Source organism: Strigops habroptila, chromosome Z (assembly GCF_004027225.2).
Source record: "Strigops habroptila isolate Jane chromosome Z, bStrHab1.2.pri, whole genome shotgun sequence".
NCBI classification, from domain to species: domain Eukaryota; kingdom Metazoa; phylum Chordata; class Aves; order Psittaciformes; family Psittacidae; genus Strigops; species Strigops habroptila.
The window spans coordinates 29,085,594-29,112,394 of NC_044302.2; the positions used below are offsets into that span (position 1 = coordinate 29,085,594).

At 39.8% G+C, this 26,801-nt stretch overlaps 1 protein-coding gene across 2 annotated transcripts in view; it reads right to left on the reverse strand.

The window, feature by feature from the left end:
- Window positions 1–12,440: 12,440 nt before the first annotated feature.
- Window positions 12,441–26,801, reverse strand: part of VCAN (versican) — a 108,617-nt gene continuing 94,256 nt past the window's right edge. For both annotated transcript variants that reach the window (XM_030512325.1, XM_030512326.1), the window contains exons 13-15: window positions 16,961–17,105; window positions 15,649–15,831; window positions 12,441–15,176 (exon numbers count right to left, since the gene is read on the reverse strand). In XM_030512325.1, coding sequence (XP_030368185.1) covers window positions 15,046–15,176; window positions 15,649–15,831; window positions 16,961–17,105 — 459 coding nt within the window. In that variant the 3' untranslated portion in view covers window positions 12,441–15,045. The remainder of the gene's footprint in view (window positions 15,177–15,648; window positions 15,832–16,960; window positions 17,106–26,801) is intronic.

Genomic DNA, 26,801 nt, shown 5'->3' on the forward strand with positions numbered 1-26,801 from the left:
ATTCACAGACCTGGGATATGGAGGGTGACAGGGAAAGATGCACATGGGTTGCTGAAAGGGCTTGAAAAAAAGAAAATGAGGATGCTTTAGCTCACTGGAAGAAGCCATAAAAGTTTTAGAAGCATGCAAATGGGGTGGACTTGCTGAGCCTACACCACAGGGTATTCTTCCTTACACTTTCAAGTTAACCTACTTTTACCAGCAAAGCTGTGTTGTTTGGATTAGATTCTTCCATATCACAGACAAATTCTTTTCTCAAAAAATTTAACAGACAATCAAGACAGTATCTATTTCTCTCTGTTGATGATTTGGGCAAAAAAGTATATGATTGAAATGTTTTGGAGACTGAGTTTCAGGCATTAGTTAACCACTTAAAATGATTACTCAGTAGTAAAAGCAGCCAAACTTCAGGACAACTCACATAACACCACTGGGCAACTCTAGTGATTTTAACAGAAAAAAGAGACACACAATTTCCCCCTGTTCCAAAGAGTATCCAAAGATTCAGTAATAAAAGGGTTGCAAATATGATTTGTAGAATTCCACATGATGTGGGGAAAATTTAAGGCTCATATGTTAACTAATAAAGCTACGGAACTTTACAGCCAGAAAAAAGAAACGTTATCAAGAGTGATGTACAAACACAAACCTGTCACTCTTCGAATCAGTACCTAATGTGGCCTGAGAACTGAGGATATTGATGAAAAGAGAAGATGAACTGTTAAAATTGAGTCAGACAGCTCTCTGTGTACAGGAAATGTATGTGATTTATCTGAAACACCTCACAGAGCTTTGGGTTCATTTGAATTTTCCACATTATCAGTAACTGCAGCAAGAGCTTGCATTTCTATAGCAACTCTCACCAACAATCCCAAATGTCTGAAAACACGATTTTAAGTAATCTTCACCTGCAAATGGCAGCCTATCTAATTGAAATGATCCTAAGCATGCCTTACTTAAAGCAGAGGCACATTGAATCTAAGATGAAATCTGGAAATGGAGAATTCAGGTCTCAACTCAGACCTGTGATGGGAATAGAAGATTATATTCTCCTTTGGATAATGTATGAAATTCATTGGGTTTATTTGCTTTAGTGGCCGTTTTTATAACTGCTGGTCTAGCATGAGTTAACCTGTAGCTGCAGCTGAAAAACATAAAAATAAAATAGAAGAGAAAAAACTGTTCCCTCGCAGACCGCTCCCACAGCCCCGCTGCATCTGGTATGGAGAGCCCATCCAAAGCCGGAGTGGAGTACCCCATGCAATAACCCTCCTCCGTGTGACATCTAGCGTTGGCTTCCTGAAGGACAAGCCCGTGCAAGCCCCACGCTTGCAGCCATGCAGCTTTGCAGAAGGGATTCCCTTTGGAGAAGGAATGAAGGGATGCTGGAGTCTCCCCAGCATCACCTCAGCCCCAACAGCCTCACTTCCCCAGCTCTGGCTTCCACCCTGCTCGCAAAGACAACCTCAGCACCCTCGTTTCAGTAAGACTTTGCTCACCTGGTTTCTGTTTCATTTGAGCAGGCAGCCCTTCAGTGTCGGAATCATAGAATCATATTGGTTTGTGTTGAAAGGGACCTTAAAGCTCAGGCAGTTCCAACCCCCTGCCATGGGCAGGGACACTTTCCGCTAAACCAGGTTGCTCCAAGCCTCATCCCCTTGAACATTTCCAGGGATGGGGCAGCCACAGCTTCTCTGGGCAACCTGTGCCAGCACCTCACCACCCTGTATTACTCTCCTCTAATGGGGCTAACAAGGGAATGACCATGACATGGACAACACCATGCCGCCACCCGCCAGCCACAGCCTGTGAGATCCACAGCAATATACCTGTGTTACCAAAACCGTGGGAAAAAACCTCTAACACCAAAACTGACCATTTTGGCCTAAGCCATATTCAATCCTCTGCCTTGAACCTCTCCTTGGTGAAGGGCAGAGGGGACGGCGGGGCGTCCCAGCTTGGGAGGTGATGGCATTGCTCTTTCCTATCACTGCTATTTCTCGTCACCCTCTTGGTGCTGGAGGGAACTGTCCTGCCACACACGCTGTAAAGGAAAGAAGAAGAAAGAACCTCGAGCTTCCAGTGGTCATCTCAGTCATCACAACCACTTACTCATGCCAGAGAGGTAGGGAAAAAAGCTCATCATTATGATGCAATTATTTGATAACAGATATGAAATTGCTTTACCATTTCCAGCAAGACAAATACTAGTACTGGACCCAAAATAAACTAACCAAGTTTATTTCATCTGAAGAGTGAACAAAATAGAGTTTCACAGGCATTCTCTGGATAGTACACGAGATCAGTTCATAATCAAAAACCATTTAAGGAATAAACTTCACTGAGTGAGTTTTACTGCTTTAATTTCCATGCAAATTACGAGGAATGCTAGTGTTGTATTTTAGATCCTTAATTGGATACGAATGTAATGGCCACTGCTACACAGAGTTATTGACATTTGTAATCTCTCGTCAGACCTCACTTGGAGTACTGCATACAGTTCTGGTGTCCTCAACATAAAAAGGACATGGAGCTGTTGGAGCGAGTCCAGAGGAAGGCCACAAGGATGATAAGAGGGCTGGAGCACCTCCCGTATGAAGACAGGCTGAGAGAGTTGGGGCTGTTCAGCCTGGAGAAGAGAAGGCTGCGTGGAGACCTCATAGCAGCCTTCCAGTATCTGAAGGGGGTCTACAAGGATGCTGGGGAGGGACTCTTCCTTAGGGACTGTAGTGGTAGGACAAGGGGTAATGGGTTCAAACTTAAACAGGGGAAGTTTAGATTAGATATAAGGAAGAAGTTCTTTACAGTGAGGGTGGTGAAGCACTGGAATGGGTTGCCCAGGGAGGTTGTGGATGCTCCATCCCTGGTGGTGTTCAAGGCCAGGTTGGACAGAGCCTTGAATCACGTGGTTTAGGGCAAGGTGTCCCTGCCCATGGCAGGGGGTTTGGAACTAGATGATCTTAAGGTCCTTTCCAACCCTTACGATCCTATGATCCTATGATTCTATGATTCTATGAATTTCAGTCGCTGTCAGTAGACATGCCAAATAAATGAAACACAGAGATTTTCAGAGGCTTCTAAACACATTGTAAGGAAAAATAAACAGAAAAGTGAAAAATAGAAAGTGAAAAATACTTGTGTCCTGCAACCGTCTTGATAACTATTGCAAAACTGCCCTCAGCTTTTCACCTTCTTTGGTATCCCATCTTCATCAATTATTGTTAGGGAAGAAAGCAAAATCTGCAATTCTTGTTGACTGGCTGATAGGAAAATGGAATATGCTTTTAAACATGTGGTTTGCAGTTTCCATGTGAATCAATATTTCTGGCTTAAGATTAAATTTTCTATTTTAGCCAAGGTTGGCTAGGGATATAAGGAAAGGTAAAAGTTATTGGAAGATACAGGATTTTTCATTCCTCCAACTGATATGTTTTAGAAAAGAAGACATTTTTACAGAGAAGGGGAAAATGAAATCCTTCCAATCCTCTGTTCCAAGACGAAAGCTGAGAAATAGCTCCTGGGAGTGCAATGTTTTCTTTTCACTCCTCAGTTCAGACAATATTTGGGACAAACTGGTGAAGTCTGGCTTGAACCTGCATATTGCTGATTTTTTGCCATCCATTGATACTCAAAATGCTATTGTGCACTCCACCGTGGTTACAGAATGCTGCAGAAAGCTTTTGGAAAAATCAAGGATGCTCCTGCTTCATACAAGAATATCTCTGGAGAGAGCTTGTGGTACATTTTCCTTGTAAGAAAGCATCGATTCATAGGCCCCATGAGGTCAGTGTTTCTTACGAACTGGAAACATCAGCAGACGGAGTACTTGAGTCTGATTTGGCCTGGCATTGCCGGAAAACAAATCAGATTGTGAGAAAGACACCTCATACTGCAAAGGACAGTAACTAATCACAAAGCTAATAAAAATAACACTGTCCATCTCAGCTACCAACAGAAAATAAAACTTCTAATAAAGTAGCAGGGAGTCAAATGCCTAATAAACTCATTTAGAAAGTCTTGGCTTGTAAGCACAGACATTTTAACTCAAAAGGCTCCATCTCAGGCAATTTTTGAGGTCATCAGACTAGAATCTTGAGGACAGAAGGACAGAAGCTTTAATGCCAACAGTTTATAAGCTCCTTGAGGCAAAGACAATTAAGACCAAAGAAGTGATGGAAGATATACATGGCAGGAAAGAAGAAATCCTAGACGACAGCTTCTAGCACTTCTCTCAAATGTGGTGAAGGGAGGAAGTTACATCCCACCCAGCAGTAGCTGTGGCCCTAATCCCCATCCAGTCTGCAGGTGTATACCATTGTTGCCTCTCAAGGTCAGTCCCCAAAACTGATCTGCATGCTACCAAAAGCACTTTGGAGATGCCATAAATAATATGTTCTCACCTCATCAGTGGTCAGCAGGCATTGTGCAGAGGTTTTACTGCATTGCCTGATCATGGTATCTGAAAGGTGAGTTTATAAACTACAAGTGTTGGGAGACCAAAATTTAGTTGTGGTCAATGTCATTGGCTTTCATGTATCCTAGGCAATGCCATTTGTGTATTCTAGCAAAAGGGCAGCTATTTTTAGTTTAGTTGGTATTTATCTTTGTTGATTACACCTAACTAAAAAAGATAACATAATAATCATAGAATCATAGATTGATTGGGTTGGAAGGGACCTGAAGGCTCATCCAATTCCAACCCATTGCCATGGGCAGGGACACCTTCCACTAGACCAGATTGCTGCAAGCTCCATCCAACCTTAGATTATATTTTATTATAACCTTAGATTATATATTGTTATATTATATTATATTATATTATATTATATTATATTATATTATATTATATTATATTATATTTATTATATTACATTACATTATATTATATTATATTATATTATATTATATTATATTATATTATATTATATTATATTATATTATATTATATTATATTATATTATATTATATTATATTATATTATATTATATTATATTATATTATATTATATTAGCGTGGTGACCTCATAGCAGCCTTCCAGTATCTGAAGGGGGTCTACAAGGATGCTGGGGAGGGACTCTTCCTTAGGGACTGTAGTGGTAGGACAAGGGGTAATGGGTTCAAACTTAAACAGAGGAAGTTTAGATTAGATATAAGGAAGAAGTTCTTTACAGTGAGGGTGGTGAAGCACTGGAATGGGTTGCCCAGGGAGGTTATGGATGCTCCATCCCTGGTGGTGTTCAAGGCCAGGTTGGACAGAGCCTTGAGCCACGTGGTTTAGGGCAAGGTGTCCCTGCCCATGGCAGGGGGGTTGGAACTAGATGATGTTAAGGTCCTTTCCAACCCTTACGATTCTATGATTCTATGATTCTATATTATATTATATTATATTAGATCTAACTCTCCCCACTTTCAGTTTAAAGCCATTCTCTCTTGCCCTATCCTGACACAGCTTTGGTAATAACCACAAAGTCAGTGGACACTAATCCTCAGGAAGGATCTGTTACATTACAAAGGCTATCATGTGCAAGGATTGTCGTTTTACAAGGACAAACTGGTAGCTGAGAGCTTTATTTGCTGCGGAGAGTCTGTTGCTGTGAAGTTTTCTCAGTGAAGAGGAGGCACACTCCTACTTCAAGGTTAAATCTGAAAATTGATCCTAATATGATAACAAATACCAGATTTCTCTTGAAGTAGCCAACACACCGAGGGGGAGGAACAAGCAGCATATTCGCCAAAAACACGCATTTTTACACTCCCACTAGTGTTTTCTGTTTTTTATAAAAGGATGTATAAGGATACGTGCCACCACCACAAAGATTCAAATGGTGAAGAGAAATAATATCTTTTTTCCATTTCAGTTTCAAACAACTTTAGCAGGGGCCATAATGAAGAATATATTAATAGGCACTGGCATTTCCCAAGTCTGTTCACCATAACATTATTAATAAAATCTACATAGTGGTTATCAGAGCAAATTCTTATGTCTCAAAGGGAACTTCTGAATGTGTCTGTGTCTGTCTACAGCCTGAGAAGCTCTTTTTTTCGTTGCCCATGCAGGCTTGAGGTTCAGTTCTCACACCTCAGGCCTGTAATAATAATTAGGGGGTTAAAGTTTTTTTTCCAAGTCCAAACAACTATACAGACTTCATTAAAAAGTGAAGATGTCCAGACCACTAGTTTCCAAGCAAAACCTAAAAAGAAAAATAAAAAAATTAAGAATTAATTGCATTCCAACATTTCCAAAGTTAGAACTTGGTTTGAGTTCAATTAAATTGAATTGGAAGAGAGGAGATTTAGATTAGTCATTAGGAGAAGTTCTTTACTATATGGTTATGGTAGACACAGTTTCCTCATTATGCATTTTCTGTCTGAATAGTTATGTTGCAGATAGTCATGTTTTACAGCCCTCTCCTTTAATCCAGCCATTTTGAACTTGCTCCTGAACACACAACGGAGCAAAACATGAACATTTCATCATTTGTTTATTTCGTAGAATCATAGTTTAATGGTCATTTAGTTGTCTTTGGCTTTACCTTTATAAGCATTGCCTCTGGGCATAATGTTAACCATATTGCAAAATAAGATACTTGTATTAATACATATTCGAACAAAGCTTTAAATCCCACAGGTACCGAACCATTTAGTATTGAAAATTGGTTTTTACAAGCCCATATCTACTTGAAGAACGAGTGGGAGGAGGTGCGAAAATCTTGTAAGATCAAGCTTTTCATTCTTAAGCATTTCTTCATGATCCTTGGATAAAGGTTGTTTCCATACTGCATCTTGAAGAAGAATGTGAATGTGCACAAGAACCTGAACGTGCACAAGTCCATGGCACCTGATGAAATCCATCTGTGGGTCTGAAGGAGCTGGTGAATGAAGTTGCTAAGCCACTGTCCATCGTATTTGAAAAGTCATGGCAGTCAGGTGAAGTTCCCAACAACTGGAAAAAGGGAAATATAACTCCCATTTTCAAGAAGGGGAAAATGGAAGACCCAGGGAACTACAGACCAGTCAGCCTCACCTCTGTGCCTGGCAAAATCTTGGAGCAGATTCTCCTGGAAAACATGCTAAGGCGCATGAAAAACAACGAGGTGGTTGGTGGCAGCCAACATGGCTTCACTAAGGGGAAATCCTGCCTGATCAATTTGGTGGCCTTCTATGATGGAGCCACAGAATTGACAGGTAGGGGCAGAGCAACTGATGTCATCTACTTGGACTTGTGAAAGCATTCGACACTGTCCCACACCATATCCTTGTCTCTACATTGGAGAGACATCAATTTGATGGATGGACTACTCAGTGGATAAAGAACTGGCTGGATAGCCATATGCAGAGAGTTGTGGTCAATGGCTGAGTGTCCAACTGGAGATGGGTAATGAGAGGTGACCATCAGAGGTCAGTGTTGGGACATATCCTGTTCAACATCTTTGTCAGCGACATGAATGTGGGATTGGTGTGCCCTCAGCAAGTTTGCTGATGACACCAAGCTGTGTGGTTCGGTTGATACACTGGAGGGAAGGGATGCCATCCAGAGGGACCTTGACACACTTGTGAAGTGGCCAGTGCCAACCTCATGAAGTTCAACAAAGTGAAGTGTAAGGTGCTACACCTGGGTTGGGGCAATCCCAGGCACAGCTACAAGCTGGGTGGAGAAGAGATTCAGAGCAGCCCTGCAGAGAAGGACTTGGGGATGTTGGTTGCTGAGAAACTGAACATGAGCCGGCTTCAGTGTGCACTCGCAGCCCAGAAAGCCAACCATATCCTGGGCTGCATCAAAAGAGGCGTGATCAGCAGGGCAAAGGTGATCCTGCCCCTCTACTCTGCTCTCGTGAGACCCCACTTGGAGTACTGTGTGCAGTTCTGGTGTCACCAACATAAAAAGGACATGGAACTGTTGGAGCAAGTCCAGAGGAGGCCACGACGATGATAAGGGGCTGGAGCACCTCCCATATGAAGACAGACTGAGAAAGTTGGGGCTGTTCAGCCTGGAGAAGAGAAGCTGCATGAGACCTCATAGCAGCCTTCCAGTATCTGAAGGGGGCCTACAAGGATGATAGAGAGGGACTCTGTCCTGTGGCAATAGGACAATAGGATGGGTTCAAACTGAAACAGGGGAAGTTCAGGTTAGATATAAGGAAGAAGTTCTTCCCTGTGAGGGTGGTGAGGCCCTGGCACAGGTTGCCCAGAGAAGCTGTGGCTGCCCCATCCCTGGCAGTGTTCAAGGCCAGGCGGGATGGGGCTTGAAGCAACGTGGTCTAGTGGAAGGTGTCCCTGCCCATGGCAGGGAATGGAACTGGATGAGCTTTAAATGTCCCTTCCAATCCAAACTAGTCTGTGATTCTATGAATTTTTTTTCCTCTCAGGTTTGCCTTGATGGTGTTAATAATGCTTTGGACCCACTGTAATGAGTCAATCAAAATACACCGATCTGATTTTTTACCCCTGAAAATGAAGATTTGCTATATGCAACTACAAAACTATGTCCTAAAAGGTAAACTCGCTTCTCTGTGTAATTGTGTGTTAGCTAGTACCCAGTATACTGTAAAGCTCAAAATACTTCTGTAGACTAAAGTCCAAGCTTTTCCTTAATTTTCACATTTGGAATCTTTTCTACAGGAAGAATCTCCCACTCAAGAGTGACATTAAATGATGCTGGATGTCTTAAGCTCTTATCTTCGGAAGTCATTTCACATCAGCAGTGTGTTAATGTCACTTCAGTCAACATGAAAGATCTCTGTGTCCATGTTGCCTGTCATTTTGAAATCAAATAATTTGCTTTACAAGTACAAACATTTTTTCTAACAATTTTTGAGAGCTAGAGAGTGACTGAAAGTGCAGCCCACATGCTCAAACACAGGCTAAAAGGTCTGTCTTAAATAAAGTCCTGAAGGACTGAAGTAGCTTTTTAAAAAAGCATCTGAAATCATAGAGTCCAAACAAAAACTAAACGAAAAGCACATGCATTTGGGCCAGTTTCTAAAAACTACGATAGTATATGCTGTATATTATATGTGGCTATTATACTGATTTGCACTTACTGGGGATATAACAGTCTGGTTGGTAAAAATTCATTGGTATAAATCCAAATTCCTCCCTAACACAATATTAACCATGGATTGATTTTCCATTTTCACATCAATACCCACATACTTTTCCTCCCATCATTCCTCCTGCATTTTCACCTCTGACATCACAATTTCCTTCCATAACACTATTATTTTCTGATGATTTTCATCCTTCTTACTCTGCCTTTGAAAGCATCAGTCTAGAAAATGGCCACAGGGAGGAAGCCAGGCTGCAGGACACAGGGGAGAAAGGATCCAAACTTTTTCCAGTCATGTTTGAAGTGCCTGCCACTGGTCCCTGCCAGTGATGGCACAGCACAAACAGACAGACCTTTGCTGAAACATGCGGCAGATCCTGTTACAGAGATATCTAATGGAGATGGTTTCTGCAAGGCTCCATGGGGTGCAATTGATCTCGTTCCATGATCAATGACTCTGTGCAGAGGCTAGGGTTCTCTTTACAGCCTAAAAGCATGAGAAAATCAGCATGACCTGTTCAGCTTACTGGGAGGAAAATTTCTTTATTTTACCCATAAGCAAACGGGCATAGCTGACATTTCAGCCCTGTACCATCAGCCGTTTTCAAGCTGCAAATACCAGCCTGGCCACAGCATGGTTTGAAATACACCAAAAGTTTTGTCAGCAGAGCACATGTTTCTATTTAAATGTCCTTTTAGGAGACACAGAGCGTTAGCTCCAGCGTGGCACTTGCACCTCTGAGACACCTCACACTGCAGGTAATGCAGGTACAGCACCATCTCTGCAGCCACATGAAGCTGGGGGCTGCCTCTTCACACACCAAGAGCTCAACATGGAAAGTGTACTTGGATCACCACCAGTCCCACCACCCTGCCATATACTGTCCTTGGTCAGGATTTGAGCATATATGGAAGCTGCCACGGTTTAAGATGAGCAAGCTGCAGTGGAAGAACATGTATGGTTTTCACTATCAAAGGGATCCTTCATTCAGCAAGCAAATAGCACTGCCAGCAACATCTGCTGCTTTCCTCCTCTTTTCTAATGTTATTAAAAGTTTGTTTTAACCATGAAGAGAGCAGCCTGGGATCCTATTGCCTTTCGAATCAAAAATTCCCTCACATGCTTAGGAAAAAGCCACTTTGAAGCCACTGTGGAGAAACAGGGACCTTATAAACATGCATCCATTACCTGTGTCTGCTTCAGATCTGTGTGTCTGACCTCTGCCCAGCCTCTGCATTCCCTTTTTCCCTACCACGTAGAAATATTAAGCGTAATTGTTACCCCAAACACTGTAGTGTAAGAAACACAGGATTAGAATTCCTGCTATTCTCCTGCTACGAAAGAAAACCACACCATTTATTCCATTTCCTAGACTGGTTACCTCTTGTCTTAAATTAATAAGGGACTTCTCATCACTATAACTTCTAGAGCTTAAAACCAGAAGCCATGAAATTGCTCTTTAGGACTGCTGCGTCTGTGTAGGACTGCCACCAGTGTTTGCCTTTCTTTTGGCTCCTTCATCCTTCCGACCATGCCAGAAGCAAGCTGCTGGACCATTTCCAGCTTGAATACACTTCTCCTGGCTATTGGCAGCTGGAAATCTGGAGGCATTTTTGTAGTATCGTGAATCCATTCCCTTCCCTGGAATAAATTCCTTGCTAATACACCTCAAGGTCCCATTTCTCTTTATTAATCTGCATTTACACAGTAACTTAGCCTTTATAGCAGTAACAGCTAATGGCTTCCCCACTTGAATATATTTGCTGTGAAAACAAAAATTTACCATCAATTTATGCTTTACAGGCTCTTGTTTCCTTCCAGGTCTCCTGCTGGAGTGTTCCAGTGATAGACCTTTTCTTGGATGATATTTCTGTCCTTAAAATGACTACACTTCTTGGCTTATCTGTACTAACAGCTTTTCTCAGTGTTTCATCCAAACATCATTTGTATCACTTCCATCATTTGTCAGGGAAAACCAGTGTGCTTGCAGAGTCCTGTGCATGTTACTGCTCACAAGCAGTGATACAAGTTGTGTGTTTTCTCTGTGAAAGAATGTGTTTGCCTTTGTGCATGAACTGTTGCACCAAACCCAGAGGATTTTTTTCAGTCATTTTGGTATGTGACATCTTAAAACATTTCTTGATGAAGGAGCAATTTGCTACCTGGAGAGCCGAAGCCTACAGACAGCTTGAGTCATCTTCTACCTATGGACAGAACAGCATGCTACAAGCTTTTTAGTTAAGCAAAGAACATTACCACCTGTTTTCCCTACTGTCTGGACTAAGAAATAGCTCTCGACCAGGAGGGATTCATGCCCCTCTGCCCACCAGGAGGGATTCATGCCACTCAAGTTCACCCTAGGAAGCATATTTGCAGTTGCTGCTCCTTCAGCAGCCCTCCTCATGCTGAAGAGGAACTGGGTGGGTTTTTTTGAGACACAACAGCAGTAAGACTTATTAACAGACAAAAACATGGCTCTTCCAAATGCAGAAAGTCAACATTTACCATGTAGTAAAAAGAAAACTTTCTCTTGCTGTTTGAGAACAATACTGAATTAGGTGGCCTGGCTTATTTCCACTCTGTGTGGTGTTAAATCTCTGAGGAGGTAAACCCTGTGCACTGAGGTTCACGCTGGGAAGTCAGATACTGTCAATAAATGGACAGGAAGGTGTTTGGAATAACAATAGCTACTTTGCAGAGGTTTTCATGAGCACACAAAATGCAGTTGCTCTCACATAGCATTTTGTGCACAAACCTACAGCCTGAGCCTTGGTGGGACTACATACTCCAGATGCTGCTGGCAACCTAAGATGTGCAGTGCACACCCGTACTCCTTTGAGATAATACTTTAATCACCAATGCCCCATCCCCTCCAAATCTTTCCACCTCTTATGGATGTTTCTGTATCCTTTCAAATTGCAAAGGGTGTGTTAGTAAAAACAAAATGTTTAATACTTATGCAACAAGGGAAGACTACTACAGGAATACCACTCTAATATTTGTCTTGCTTGTAGTTGTAAAACACAATTTAAACCTGACTCTTCTACAAATACAGAGTAACTTTGAAAAATAAGTAAGAAAGAATTCTGTTTTAACTCGATAGGCAAGAAAGCAGAGCTAAGAAATACTCACTCAGAAAAACTGTATTTAAGTCTCTAGTTTTGTCTTCTATCTCTCTACTCCAGTCCCAACACACTTCCACATACTGGAGTTTGGAGATGCTCCATGTAAAGGAGTCACAGTGCTCATTGTGGTGCATTTTGCAGGGGTTGGTGTTGGAACATTTGGGGTTTAGATCAGTATCAGAAGAAGTTTCCAGCGACAAATAAAGTTGCATTTTCTGTCTAAATAAACAAGCATGGGTAACAGGTTTTCTTTTTTTTTTTTTTTTTTTTTTTTAATAAGGAATGTTGTCAGTCCTATTTTATAATGAGTAATAGAAGGAGATGAAAAAAAAATCAATATAAGCACTGTATCTAACCTATTTAAAACTACAATCACAATGTTATCTGAATGCCTTACAACATTGTTTAAAATCCAGCAAGTAGACAAGAAAACAACAAATCTATGCAGGGTTTTTTACACATATGGTGAGAAACTTTGCAAAGTGTTAAAATATATTTTCTGTTCTGTATGTTTCTGGTACAAGGAAGTGATGTGTAGAATACTGTATATTTATGAACAGAGCCTGGACTTATACAAGCAATAATCAACTTCAAAACATACAATGTATATCTTAAAATATCCCCTAGAGCTGCTCATATAAAGTCAAATGCAGCACCTACTAAAGTTCAGCCAGCTGACTCTCTTTGACTCCAGTGGGCACTTGATTAAGCCCATGATAATTGTGAAGTACCTGACAGTCTAATTGTATTCATATGAAAAAAATCACATTGCATAGATTTAAACAGGAAGACATGCAATAACAAGACAAGTCACAGTATAGCAAAACCTTGTTTCTTTGGTGAAACAGAAGCAGATATAAAAGTTACAAAGATTTTAGACTTTCATTCACAAAAAAACCCAGACATTCACATTATACACTATACAAGATAATAATATAAATAGAGGAAAGTATTATGTGCATTGTTTGGGGGTGAGGGGTGGGGAATGAACCGGCCAGCACAGCGAGCACTGCCACATTGAGTGCACAAGGGTTGGGTACACTCAATGGGGCGGTCACTGCAATTCCTTAAGAGATGTTGTCTGGAACTATAATTACCGTTCCCAATGAGCTGTAGCAAGGTCACTCCATGGGCAGCTGTGCCTGGTACAAACACTCACATGTTGGCTGGGTTTCAAATCTTTTCCTTTCCCTTCAAACTTCTATGCATCATAAACCCCCGCTAACACAAAGGTGTAAACCTCCCGCTTGTGTTTTCTATTTGCAATGTTATTTTAAAAGGTATGTCATAGGGAACTTACTGTTCTGTCATTTTCATTTATTTTTTCTTTTTTTTTTTTCTTTTTTTCCTCTTTTTTTTTTTTTTTTTTTTTTTTTGTCCTGTGCCCAAAGGTGTGCAAGGCACTTTGCAGAAATAACAGTCCTTTCTGTGGAGAGGTCGTTTCAAACGTTACCTTCTACACTTACTGTACACAGCCAGGTCAGTCATCGAGCTGACCAGGGTAAGAAACCATAATAGAGAACTCCTACATACAGACTGCACCAACTACAACCTATAATCTCTTTGTGCACACACATCTTTCTAGAAAGCCAAGATTCTGATTCTTCTGTAGGTCACACAAGTTTTCACCCATCTAACCGCAAACAAATGATCCTGTTTAGAAGGAATTTTGTTCTCCAGGGAAATAGCAGTTAAACTGAAAGATGGTTCTAAAACTAGAGCTCATGGGCCAATACTGCACTGGTGAGCTCTTTGAATCTTCTTTGCATGGGTAAAAAAACATCCAATGAATTAAATCAGTATGGCTTACTTCATTTATTTATGTACGCTTCACAGCTGCAGCATTCATACACAAACATTCATTACTTTATAAAAGGATTAAAAAATGGTTATATATACAAAATTATTTACTTTTTTGATTTTTGTTTGTTTTTACAAAAAAAAGAAAAAAATCCCCCAAACACCAGGTCTTTCTCCATTTTAGAATGCAGACCTTGTGGTTAATGTCGTGAAAGTAATTTCTAATCTTTTTTTCCCATTTTTAATTTCTTTTCAAAAAGTGCCCCCTTTTGACAAAGTTAATGTATTAGCACTTGGATTTTTTACAGGCCCTCTTTGTCATACGCAACTCCTCCATGCAGTCCTTTCTCATGAATGGTGAAGCTGGAATGGAGAGCAGGAAAAAAAAGTTCCACATTGCAGTCCCTATTTCATGCTTCATGCCACTTCTGTGTGCTCTATCTAAACTTTGCATCACATGGACAAAAACTGTACCTTGGATGGGAATCGGCACAGTTCCCATTTAAAAAAAAAAGACAAATTCATGTCACTTGTGTGTTTATCTTCACCTGATAATAGCAAATTTCAGTTAGTGAAGTTATTTCAACCATTTCCAGCCTAGGTAAACAACGTAAAAACAATGTCTTAAATGACTGAAGACCTCTGAGGCCATTCTAACCATAAATATGCCTGAAATTAGTGTGACTTTTCATTTTATATACAAGATTTTAAAAACAACACACAATTAAACACATTAAAATCATCTTATTTACATTTTCATTGGTGCTAAAATCGAGCTGTTTAAATATTGCAGAAGGCTGGTATATATCATAAAATGGTCCACACTGATGGCATATAGAAAACTAATATCTTTATAGGCTGGAAATGGTTTCCTTTTATCCCCATAAGCACTTCTCCTTTTTTTTTATTTTTTAATTTTCTGATAAACACCATGTTTTTGCAAAATGCATTGTGTATACCGCAGTCCATATTTTCAAAACAATTTGATAATACTCCTAATAAGTGATAGAAAAAGGCACAGAAAGTTATGACTTTGGCTGAAATGGTAGAGATCCCCATTCACCATTTCGCTCTCAGCGCCTTGAGTCCTGCCATGTCCTGATCCAGCGATGATAGTGCTTTGATGAATTTAACAGTGTTCCTTTTCCTGATGAAGAATGTTTATAGTAGTATTTCTTAGAGTAAGTCCTTTGGTATGTGGACGCTGCAATGAGAAGGAAGGAAAAGGGAAATTAATTTAAAACTATTTAACGACTAAGAGCTGGCTACACTTCACACTACAGTTCCACTTATTATTGATTAATTAGAGGGTTAACAAATGATTAACTGATACTACAATCATGTTACAGACAGGAGAAACATCTCTCACATGTAGTTAGACCACGGTTGCAAAAAGAATCGTTAGTGCTATTAGGAACCTGTTGATTTCAGGGGCTTTGTAAGAGTATTGTTTACTTTAAAAGAATCTTAATGATTTCTGTAAAAACAGCAGAGGAACATTTTCCGTTAGTTTTGGAGGCCATATGTTTTTTCTTACAGCTAGATTGAGCAGTCATAATCTGTCATAATCTGTCATACCAGATTTGCACTTCTCTTAAAATGTTACATTTGTTACTTATTAATCCTAAATTAGTCTGTTGTCTGATCCAGCACTGGTTTGCTTTCAAAGAACTCACGATTCATGCAAGTAATTTTAGGCATATCCCATCTTCCATTTCCTTGACACCGGATGGTTGGAATATGACGCTGGATGAAACCATCTTTGCAGTGATATCTAATAAGGGAGTTGATCTCATAACGAGGTTTCATCTTCCCAAAGGTCTTTGCATTTTCCACAACAGGAGGCTGACCGCAAGCAACTGAATGGAAGAGAAAACATAACACAAAACATCAGATTGTAAATGCACTTCTGAATATGGTACTGACCTCTAAACCCTGGCTAAGGGAGGATGTCAAGGGACCTCAGGCTCCTAAGAGACACAGCCAAATAAGGATGGGGAGATCAGTCTTTTCTGTAGTTCTCCAGTCTTGTAGACCAAATAATGTAATGATGAAAATTGGAAAACAGCAGATAGTATGGTTACCATCGCTTTTTTGGTTTAAATTTCTGATGTAAATTTGAGCCAAAAAGGTTGGCATAGTCACACAAAGAAGTCACTGAAAAGCTGCAAACTCTGAAAACTAGTGAAGTTATTGCAGGCATTTAAAAGAAAAGTCTCATTTTCAATAACTCTTGTGTCTTCCTCAACAATAGGCTATTTAAAAAGCACTTGGAACTGACAGATCCATCAAAGCTTAGAAAACATGTTAACAAAATGTTGGTAATTGGGAACAATGGAGCACGCTAAAGATTTTGTCTGCTTCCTTACTTTCCCATTGTGAAGAGACAAAGGCAATTCCTAAACTATTGCGCTACAGGTCCTGGTGTCAGCCAGGTTTCCTGTATCAGCTCTGACAGTGTATAAATCAATTGAGCTTTTCAGATTCCAGCTGTGACATTAACGAGGTGGTTTGAGAAAGGAGGAAGACAAAGATCAGCATTACTTGGGTGAAAAGTATTCACAACTGAAGCTGAAAAGCTAACCACATACCAGTAATCAGCTGCCTGCTCTGCCTGCCTGCCTACCAATGCTCTGCTGCCCGAATACTTTACAGTGATGCCATTCCAGGAAAGAAGAGTTGGTAATATATTCATGGCATAGAAGTAAAGCAGGCCTGCCAGGTACATGAGGGCCTCTCTAGCTGAGATCTGTACCTAAGAAGAAATTTGCCTGGTTTTAACCAAGAATTTCAACTGTGTACACTTTTGTGCCTGACTCAAGAACAGATTAGGTAAAGATGTAATGTGTGGGTAGAAGATGACTCTGTGAGGCTAACTCAGTTGAAGGCTCCCTGTACTGGTCACCAGAAATAAGCTAGAATTTGTCATTTTAGCTTTATAAAACTGGGATTTAAAGAACAACATTCTTGTTACTGGAAACTTCGTACCTGTTCCTTTCTTGCAGGTATAAGTAAGGTGATAATTGCATGGTACATCATTCCACTGCCCATTCTCATGCCATATTATAACAACACAGTCTTCACCAGCAGAAAAGAAGCTGTCTGGCTGGTTTGGTCTCCAGTTCTCATATTGCTGCAGAAAAAAAGGAGCAAAGCTGTTATTCCGAGTGACGGAGTATATTTACATTCCATTTTACAGAAGAACACACATTACCTTTGGTGAAGAGCAATCTCAATTGCTTGATTCAGGCTGTTAAGCATGAACTAAGCAAAGCTAGATTTATAATATCCTTCCACTCTATTAACAGATTATCTTTATGGGAAAAAATATTCTGATCTAACTTCTCACTTACTGTAAACTGATGTCAGGTGAACAAAACAAAGTGACACAATTCATGGCAAGCAAAATCTGATCCTAAATGTGTTGAAACACATTCTTTCCTACATAGACATGAAGTGGAATGCCAGGAAATGCAGTAAATAGCACATAACCCTCGTTAGCCCACATATACTAAATGGCAAATTACAGGCTCTCAGACTCAGATTATTTATTCTCTGACCTCATTTAATTAAGTCATTCAATAAGATGATGTGCAGAATTAGATGTAAAGTAAGTAAAGGTGTCAGCATGTGCTCCCAGATCATTGCAGATCGGTATTCCCATTAAAAAGACCTAGGTGGCAGACAGAGCTTATACAGCAGCCTTACAGCTTTAGAAATGATGATTCAAATTCTGCCCTCTGTAGAAAAATTAGTTCCAGATATCTATGAATACATAAAACCAGAAACTGGTGCATTAGTTTAAAAAGTGGAAATCTCATTGTTGGTATATGACCAGAAAAAAGAATAATAATAAAAAGAACCAAAAATAATAAAAAGAACCTTCAAATGGCTGAAAAATATCTTTAGCATTAAAAAAAAAAAAAAAAATAGTTGCTTAGAACTGCACCTTGGCCACACATCTGGCATATCAGTTTGGGCAGTTTGTTCATCAGGATCCAAGCTGGCTACATGCAGATCTGCACTTTTTTAGCTCCACAGCACTGCAGCTTTCACCTCTGCATCTGCCTGAAGATATGTCCCTACCAAGAGCTGAGGATGCCAGCTGCTGGTAGGCTGAGCACAGCTCCACGCATGGGCTGAACCCACATGTATTCCACTGTGGAGTGCACTCTTTCAAGCATGGCTGAGCTTGTCATTGCAGTGTCTCTTTTGGGTGAAAATTAAGGAGGATTCAGTCTTTTTTCAATCAATAAACAGGAAAAATAGAAACAAAGGGAGAGTAACACTGACTGAAAATCTATGCAGTAGTCCTTGGTAGGGGACATAAAGCCTACTGTCCTTGCAGAGGTTTCATCTCAATCCCAAATGAAGCACAGAAATTTGAGATTTGCCTAATGTTATGTAAAGAACAGCAACAGAAGATTTGGGAAACTATTCTCAACAATTTTCTTTGGGATTTCTGTTGTGTCACTCCAAGAAGAATTTAATGAAGGATAAAAATAGGATCTGAAAGAACTAGAATTCACATAAATGCCAGACATTAACCAGGCAGCTAGCCCCTTGTATGGTCAAAATTACACTGTTTCTACAGTGCTTATATTTTCCTCAATGCTTACATCTTTCTGTCTAGAGCTGACGCATATAAATGTCATAAAAGTTTAGCTTTCTATTTTCTTAACTTTATGAAATAACCCCTATTCACTGCCTGGGCAAACGCATTTTAGAAATAAAGTTAACATACCCCACACAAGTAGTATTTACTTTACAATGAATCAAACTATGAAAAAACTGACTTAAATACTTAACCTTTTCCTACCAGGTGCCATCTTACCTATCACAGGTTTTTTATTATCCAAGCAATTTAACAGTCATGGTCTAGATAAATTTGTCCTGCACTGAATTGATTACCTTTAATAAAACATCCCCCTTTTTATGTGGAACTAGCTTAATTCAATCTCTACAATCCAGTGCTCAATAGTCCTAAACTACAATACATATTAACTCATTTACTCAAGTCCAGAATTCAGCATTTCACATTAGTTTATAAATCAGAGTCTAAGTTTCTCAAGCACAGTAGCCAAATACCAAACATGTGAGCCAAATGGGATCTGTGGTGTGGGAGGCTTCCTGCAACACCTAGTGCAAAAAAAGAAAAGCAAACTCTGTGCATATCTCCTGGTACAGGGAGAAGGAAAACGAGGAGGAAGGAATATGCCCATGCATTGAGTGTATTAATGTAACTTAGCATGATCCAAGACCACTTTACCAAAAGCGTATTTTGGAATGGCGTCTGAGCCAAGGGTCTAGCACCTTTTTACAACAGGGCTGGTTAAAGATGCAAGAAAATTGCCCCACAGGGAAGCCTGAGTGTTGCAGAGGTGGGGGGAGCAGAAAGAAGTGATCACCTCTGAGTGCCCGACCTGGCTAAAAAGATTTGCTAATCTCAGTCACGAGTTTAATGCATGGCTGGTTACACTGCTCAGATAATGGACAGCAACTTCTTAAGATGAGGCAATCCAATCGCCTTCAAGAATACACCCAGACATACAGACACATAGAAAAATTAGAGAAAGCTAGTGGTAGAAAAGTTTAATCAATACTGTCCTGACAGCAAAGGAAAGACTTCAACAAGCCTTGCAGCTGTTTCTTGTGGAAATGATACTAGAGAGCAGTTTGATTCCACAGGGATCACAGTGTGGGAATGAAGGGTATTTAATGGCTGTTGGGGGCGTGTGAGCTGAAGGTGCTGAGCAGCTTGCCAGCTCCCACCCTAAGCACATATGCTCTTACTTGCCTTGCCATAATGACTCCAAAATTTGTGTTTGCTTTGCTGGCAGGGCTGCGATATAATGGCAGAGGATTATATCTAGGCCCTGTGGTTTATTCAAGAATGTCTGATATCCTCCAGTGTGACTTGCTGTTACCTCACATCTGATACCGTCATTGCACAGATTTATTTTGGCTGAATAACTCTGATATTGCTTGGGTTTAGTGCCAGAATTGCTTAGCAGAGGAAGTTCCAGAGTGCTGAATTGCTTTCCTAGGTCTCCACCCAGCTCCTCTGTAGTTTTTCAATTCCTTATTTAGTCACTGATAACGGGATAATGATACAAAAAAATTCTCACAGTTTGAGTGGATGAAGTTGCTAGACAAATAAACTAATATTTTGCTTTCCACTTATAGATTACATTTTTGCACGACCAGGAGTACGATTCTGGGTTTCACTTACCCTAGTGTAAATCAGGGGTGGCTGCACTATCTCCAGTAAGTCTACATCAGCAAAAAATTAACGAGAAAGAACCAAGTCCCTGAGGTCACATAGTGATTTGTAGTGTTTGTTTCCAAAGGCGTCCCTTACAATCTCTCACACCAAGTGTGCTAAGCATAAAGACTCTCCTACCCTTGCAATAAGTGCAGTAAGCATCTAAGATACTCAGGTCATAATTATTCTGTAGGGAAACACTGCTCAAAATATCCTGAATAAGATGCCCTTTCTGAAATGGCTATGTCATTTAAGATCCTCATATTTCAATGCATTACTGTCTTTTAGAAAAGTATATTTTACAAAAAGAAAGGAAAAAATAACTGAATTCCTTGGCAACATGTACCATTCAGGTTTGTTTGGGTTTTAAGATCACATCCAAAAAAGATCAGCCATATTCACAGAAAAGCCAAAAACTGCCGGTGTCGTTCCAACCACCCTGCTGCTAAGTTATGTCTTCATGTGAACTGTTATTGTCCCAGTAGACCAATGAAGCTGCGCTAAGGAGCACTGTGTTTGAATTGATAAAGCTCAAGATACCCTTCTGCCAACAACCAAGCTCCAGTCAATATCTTTAGCAATACTCTCAGATGTATCCTTCATAAGATATGTTTCTTAAAACCTAGACAGATTCAAATGCTAAGTTAATATGTGGAAGAAAAGCTCCTAAGACCAGTTTAGACCTCAGTGGAAATACTTACACTAGGTGATCACACAGAGGGTATTGCTACCTTCGATTTTTAAGTAACTTGACGATGACATGTGTGAAGTTTTCCCCCGGATTAAAATGCAAAGCATTCCAGACTTTTTAGGACATATAATTGTAATTAGTACATGACTCAAAATGTGCTTCGAAGGAGGTCTGTCCCACTACACTTTTCTGCTCCAGCTATGAAGCATGCTTTGCTGAGATGTCTGTGAAGACGGAAGTTCAAAGTAATGCAGGGCAGTGAAGGCTGGAAACACACACCACAGGCTTAGGCAGGCACCACTGCAGCAGCCACTCTGCACAACTCTCAACATCCATGATGGCAAGACACCAGTTTGGTGGTTTTTGTTAAAAAAAAATAAGGTTGCTGTGTAATCAGGTAACTGCAGGAACTAGCCTTGGGTACAGGATTTTGGTCTTTGTACATTCATTTGGCCCTTTGGGAGCCACACCACTAGTCTATCTTCCCATCATTTCAGGCTGAAAACTGGAGCTCCTGTTATGCTCTTTATGCCTTTAATTATACTGTAATAATTTGTTATTCTTTCTTGTGCATTTTTTTATCTGTTTGTTTAAAGCAAAGCCCACTATGACACATTGGATTTACTTGCTCTAGTTTTCTCTGCTAAACAGCACTGAAAATTTTCCTGCAGAAAGAGAGTGGATGGTCCATGGGTTGGAGCTGCAGCTGAGATGGGGTTCAGATCTTCAGGCTTCCTACGTGGCACTAGACAATGCACTCGGCTGGCTGATTCCCAGCCTGTAAAACAGTGACAATGTATTCTTTTGCTTCACCAAAGGAGTTTGGATGTGATGGTTACAAAAGCCCATGAAGACATTTTATGAAGTTTCTCGTTTTTGGGGAGGATTTCCTTATATGGCATTGAATTAACTCACAGCCATAATCTGCCAGTTGGGTGACAGGCTGACATTGCACATAAATTAAATCTAAGAAAGGCAGGGTTATAGCAAGAGCTTTAAAGCAGCTAACTTTATTGGCTAGTTCCTATCTATTCTCATTCAGATGGCTGCCAGTCAAACTGAATGAGCGTGGCCTTCTCATTGTGAACAAGATCCTACCTTGTGGGAGATTTGTTGTTTCAATTTTAAGATAAGCAGCCTTATTTGAGGGACTTGCTTCCTTATTAATGAGTAACTAGCTCAGCTCTTTCAGATGTTTGCACCACCAAGGTGAATCTACGAGTAAGCAGTGTCTCAGCTTTCCAACTCATTTGGAAGTTTCAGCCATTCCTTTATCTCCAAAAGGCACACCAAGTGGCTGAGATCAATTGCCTGGATTTGGCATTCCAAAATAGTCAACAAGCACTGTGTTTAATAAAGCACAACAAAATAAACTGCTGATGCAAACAAACCTTTACTGCCTGACCTCCTTATTGTCTAAAGGCCAATAACCTTTTGTACCTAACTAAAGATAGGAAATAATTTACTAGGAATGCATCTATTTGGATTTACAGGGTTAAGGGTTTCCTCCTGGGAAAAGGAAGCACGTTTTCAGTATGTATAAATAAGCTTAAAGTACAAATCTCTCTTGGCACTTTTTGGCATTTGTTATTTCCAATGTGATTTTTATTTTCTTTCATTCTGGCTGCTTTCCTATCTGATTGCTTCTTAATACAAGACTAATGAGGCAAGTAAAAAGAAAACAACCAAAAACCAAGGAAAGATATAGGGACTGGCTAACCTGATTCTCCCTGTGCCCTTCATGTTAAAGTGAAGGAACACTTTTTGCCTGATGTTTATCACTAAACAAGTTGAAACTATGACTGCAAAGTTTACTGGCTATTGTCCTACCCCTCCCACCCCCGATATGAATAGGAATGCATTTTCTTCACAATAGGAGACAAATTCTTAGAAATCTTTATGAGGAAAGCCCCTAAAGAAGTCCCTCCCTGTGGAGGTTCTGTTATAATTCGATAGTTTAGCTAAAAATTACATCTCATTTTCATTAAATCTTGGCAATTACCCAGCTTTATAGGTTGGCTGAACTACAAGAAAATCAGCACAAGGTTACAGTGAGTATATGGGTCAGTTCAGAAAACTCTGATTTGTGGCTCATCCTGTTATACAGAACTGATTCTGTTACATGAGAGACTCATGGGAAATTTGAAAGGGATTGCATTTCCTTTTGATAGAAAAAAAATCACACAGATTACTGTGAAGATTTGGCAATGTCTGAAATACTTCCATTATGTTCACCTAGTATGTAGATGCGTTTATACATTGGGAAAGACAAGAAACTACCTTACAGCATAAGCTCTGCTTCACTTAATTTCACTCCAGTCCTTCAAAGGATTTTTCTGTTTAATTTTATGAATGGCAGCAGTCTGACAGAACTCACCAAAAGTATTCATGAGGTTGAAAACTTCATTCAGTGAGTGCTTAAGCATATATCTTGCTTTAAAGACGTAGGTGGTGCCCTAAACTCTATAGGGTAGATCACATGCACCATTCAAACACATGATAAGATAACTTGCTGAAGGAAGGACCAAGCTAAGTGTGTTGGTAAATTTTTGCTGTGAGAAATTCTAGTCAATTTGAAGACAACTGCTATATTTAAACTTATCTAGAAGTACACAGAAACCCCACATCTCATAAGCCTGATATTTTTTAGATCATAGTTGAATGGCTTCCCTCAAACCGTTAATCTGAGCTTTGTTTGCATGGGTTTTGGGAAACTGGCAGGATTTGGATCAGGCAGGCACCCAGCGCTGCCCATTACAGAGGCACACTGTGAGCAAGACAAACTCCCAGAAGGAGCTTTGCTAACAAACTTCACAAAAGATTTCACTTGAAAGAGTTTTTTGGTAACAGAGCAGTGGGATATATCGAAAAATTCTTTGATTTCCTATGCAACAGCTTGCAAAAAAAAAGAAAAAAAAAGAAAAAAGAAAGACTGAATAACATAAACTCATTTATATCTATGAATATGCACAAGCATTGATTGATTTCAGATTGAATAAGCAGTAAGATCTAAGCAAAAATAAATAATTTGGGAAAGAAATCTAAGGAACTCAAACAACACAATTGAAAAAGGCCAGCTGATGGAGCTGAAACATAAAAGCAGTATCAATCCCATATTTCTGGGGGGGTTATGGCGTTGTGGAGCAGATGACTAACTTTTTGACATTATTTTAAAGCAATACCATAGTATGATAACATTTCCATAAGCAGCAGAGACTACTAAGCATGGCAAGAAATATCCACTAGATGGCAATGTCTACTCAATTCTGAGTCCTGCTACTAACAGCAGTTTAATTATTCAGAAAATATGCCTTGTATTAACTCTTTAAAAGCAAATTGAAGCCAGTCGACACAACTTCATTGACTTGTATTTGCTGTGTACTAACTCTCCTTAGTGTAATAATTTCCATCATTGTTCACACACAGTACAGTTCAATTTTGAGGGTATACTGTGCATGCTGGGCTTTTCAGAAGGCACCGTAGTATACAGAGACTGGAAAATGAGTGGCAAAAAGCTGGTGAAATTCTCTTGCTAATGGGCAGGTGTTTTACTGTGGAAGCAAAGAATTGTAGAGTGTTAAGTTTTGATTGATATAATACATGTTCTTTGGAAGTCACACTAATATAATTATGTATTATCAACATGATGGAAATTGTGTTGGGGTGTGACTTATTGTGCACAACTACCAGGAGAGCCACTGAAAATCCTGCACTTTGTCATTTATGTCAACAATTACTGCAGGTTTGAAGCTGTCCAAGAGTTTTAGCCCAGAGCCAACCATAACGAGGCTCTGAAGTAACTGCTGACCCTCCTGGTAAAAATGAGACAAAACCCCACTTTGTCCAAGAGGCCCTCCTTACTGCCTGCGACATACTGAACTAAAAATATACCTGTCATTAATAACATTATATAGTTCTCCTCCATTTAAATGCAGGTCAAATGAGCATCTTAAAAATTGGCTGTAATGACTGACTGCAGCACGAAACCAAAACATTTGGTAGATTTAAAATCTCCTTCTCCAAGGATCCTGTGGGACATGGGCACAATGAGCTTTTTGTTTGCAGCTGACTACAGTACTTTTTAGTTTGTTTGCTTTATTTAACCCTCAAAGGCAGGCCCCTTCCCTACAATACTCCACGCCTTTTGAAGGTTTTCATGTTCAACAAAGTTACTCTTTCTGAGAGGGGTGCAGTTACAGATTTGTAGAGTTAAAGCATTCTGATTCACTGACCAATTAAGGCAGGAAAAGAGATGGCTTTTTCCCTCTTTTTTTTTTTTTTCTTTTTTTTTTTTTTTTTCTTTGCCAGAATTAAACATTAAACTTCTGTTTTGTTTTCCTCTTGGGTTTGTTGGGTTTTTGTTTGTTTTTTTTTTTTTTTAATGTAGCTACCTAACACTGACAACCTGAGGTCCAGCACTGCAAAACACAGAGTATAAATGTTCCTATGCTGAAGGGAAGAAAAACTAACGTAGAGTCTCTGACAGTTTTAAAAGTGGCAATATGCCCCATTACTTTCCTAGCTGGTAGCATTCTCCATGTGACAGACAATCTGGCCACAGACACTAGCCAGCTCCTTATTACAGCACTAATCTTATGTAATGGGGGTGAGCTCACCGCCCTACAAAGCACTAATTATCAACAGCATTTTCCAAAGGATATGAATAACTCCGCTTGTGAGACAGAGGCCCAAGGCACAACCCCAAATAGCTGTATGCGCTTAATCCATAACATGAATAGCTCTAAAGGACTCCTTCACCAGCTGTGCCTCCTCAGAAGAGTCCTTAACAGTGAAACACCAGCAATCCAAATACAATGGAGAAGCTGCCAAAAGCAACACCAGATTTTTTTCTATTTGGATGTACAGCTTTTTACAGCTGTAAAAGTTACTATTCACAGAACTAAGTGAATTATTTAAATTCAATTTCCCTAAGATATTATCAAATGTCACGTTCTGTTCACTCTGACTCCTTTGATCAAGCCAATTATGAAATGTCTCCATTGATAGTGTAAGTTTTGTTATTTTGTAGTCTGAGTTACATCAAATTGAAAGTATACAAAGATCCAAGCAGGCATGGACAAATTCCTCTTTTCGCATAGTTGTGTGAATATTGAGACCTTGCTTTCTTCTCCTGTATCACTTTGATTTTTCCCAAACATATTTGTTTTTATTGCTCAGAACTTTGTATGATAACTATGGGATGAAAATTGTCCGTGATTCATCCTTAAAGAGTTGTTAGCTGTTACAGAAATGCTGCGAGAAAAGTCTACAGAAAAGTGCAAGTACAATTTTGATTCTGTAATTTTTTAAATGTAAACAAAGTCTTACATATATCCATTTTCATTCCTGTGTAGACTCTAAATCAGAGGAAAACTAATGTTTTCCCCCACAAAATGCCAACGGAATGGCCCTGTAACTACACTGCAATAGAAAAAAAAGGAGATTCAACAAAACATACTCTTTCAAATGCTATATTATTTTCTTCTGTCTCTTGCATCTGCCAGTGTAATCATACTTGAAAGGTCTTGAGCAGAAATTAGCTTGATTTCCAGGCAGTAATGAATAATGAAACTCTATAAATGTTCCAATGCTGTGAGTTCTCTGAACACACTTTAGTACCTGCTTTCACTACCTTCACCTTTAAGACAGGTTATCTGAAGCTAGTGATTAGGCAGATATGCTAAACTTTGCAACTTACAAATTCCCTTCCTACTGGCCCATGCAATCTTGGATGTTGCTGGTATTCCCAGTCCATGCTGGTGGAAGTGGCCCCTAATCTCCAGTTCTCACTGAACTTGCACCACAAGTACGGATCTAGGATTCCTGAAGAAGCATTCACTTTTTATGTTGGACTGGCGTAGCTGCAATCAGCT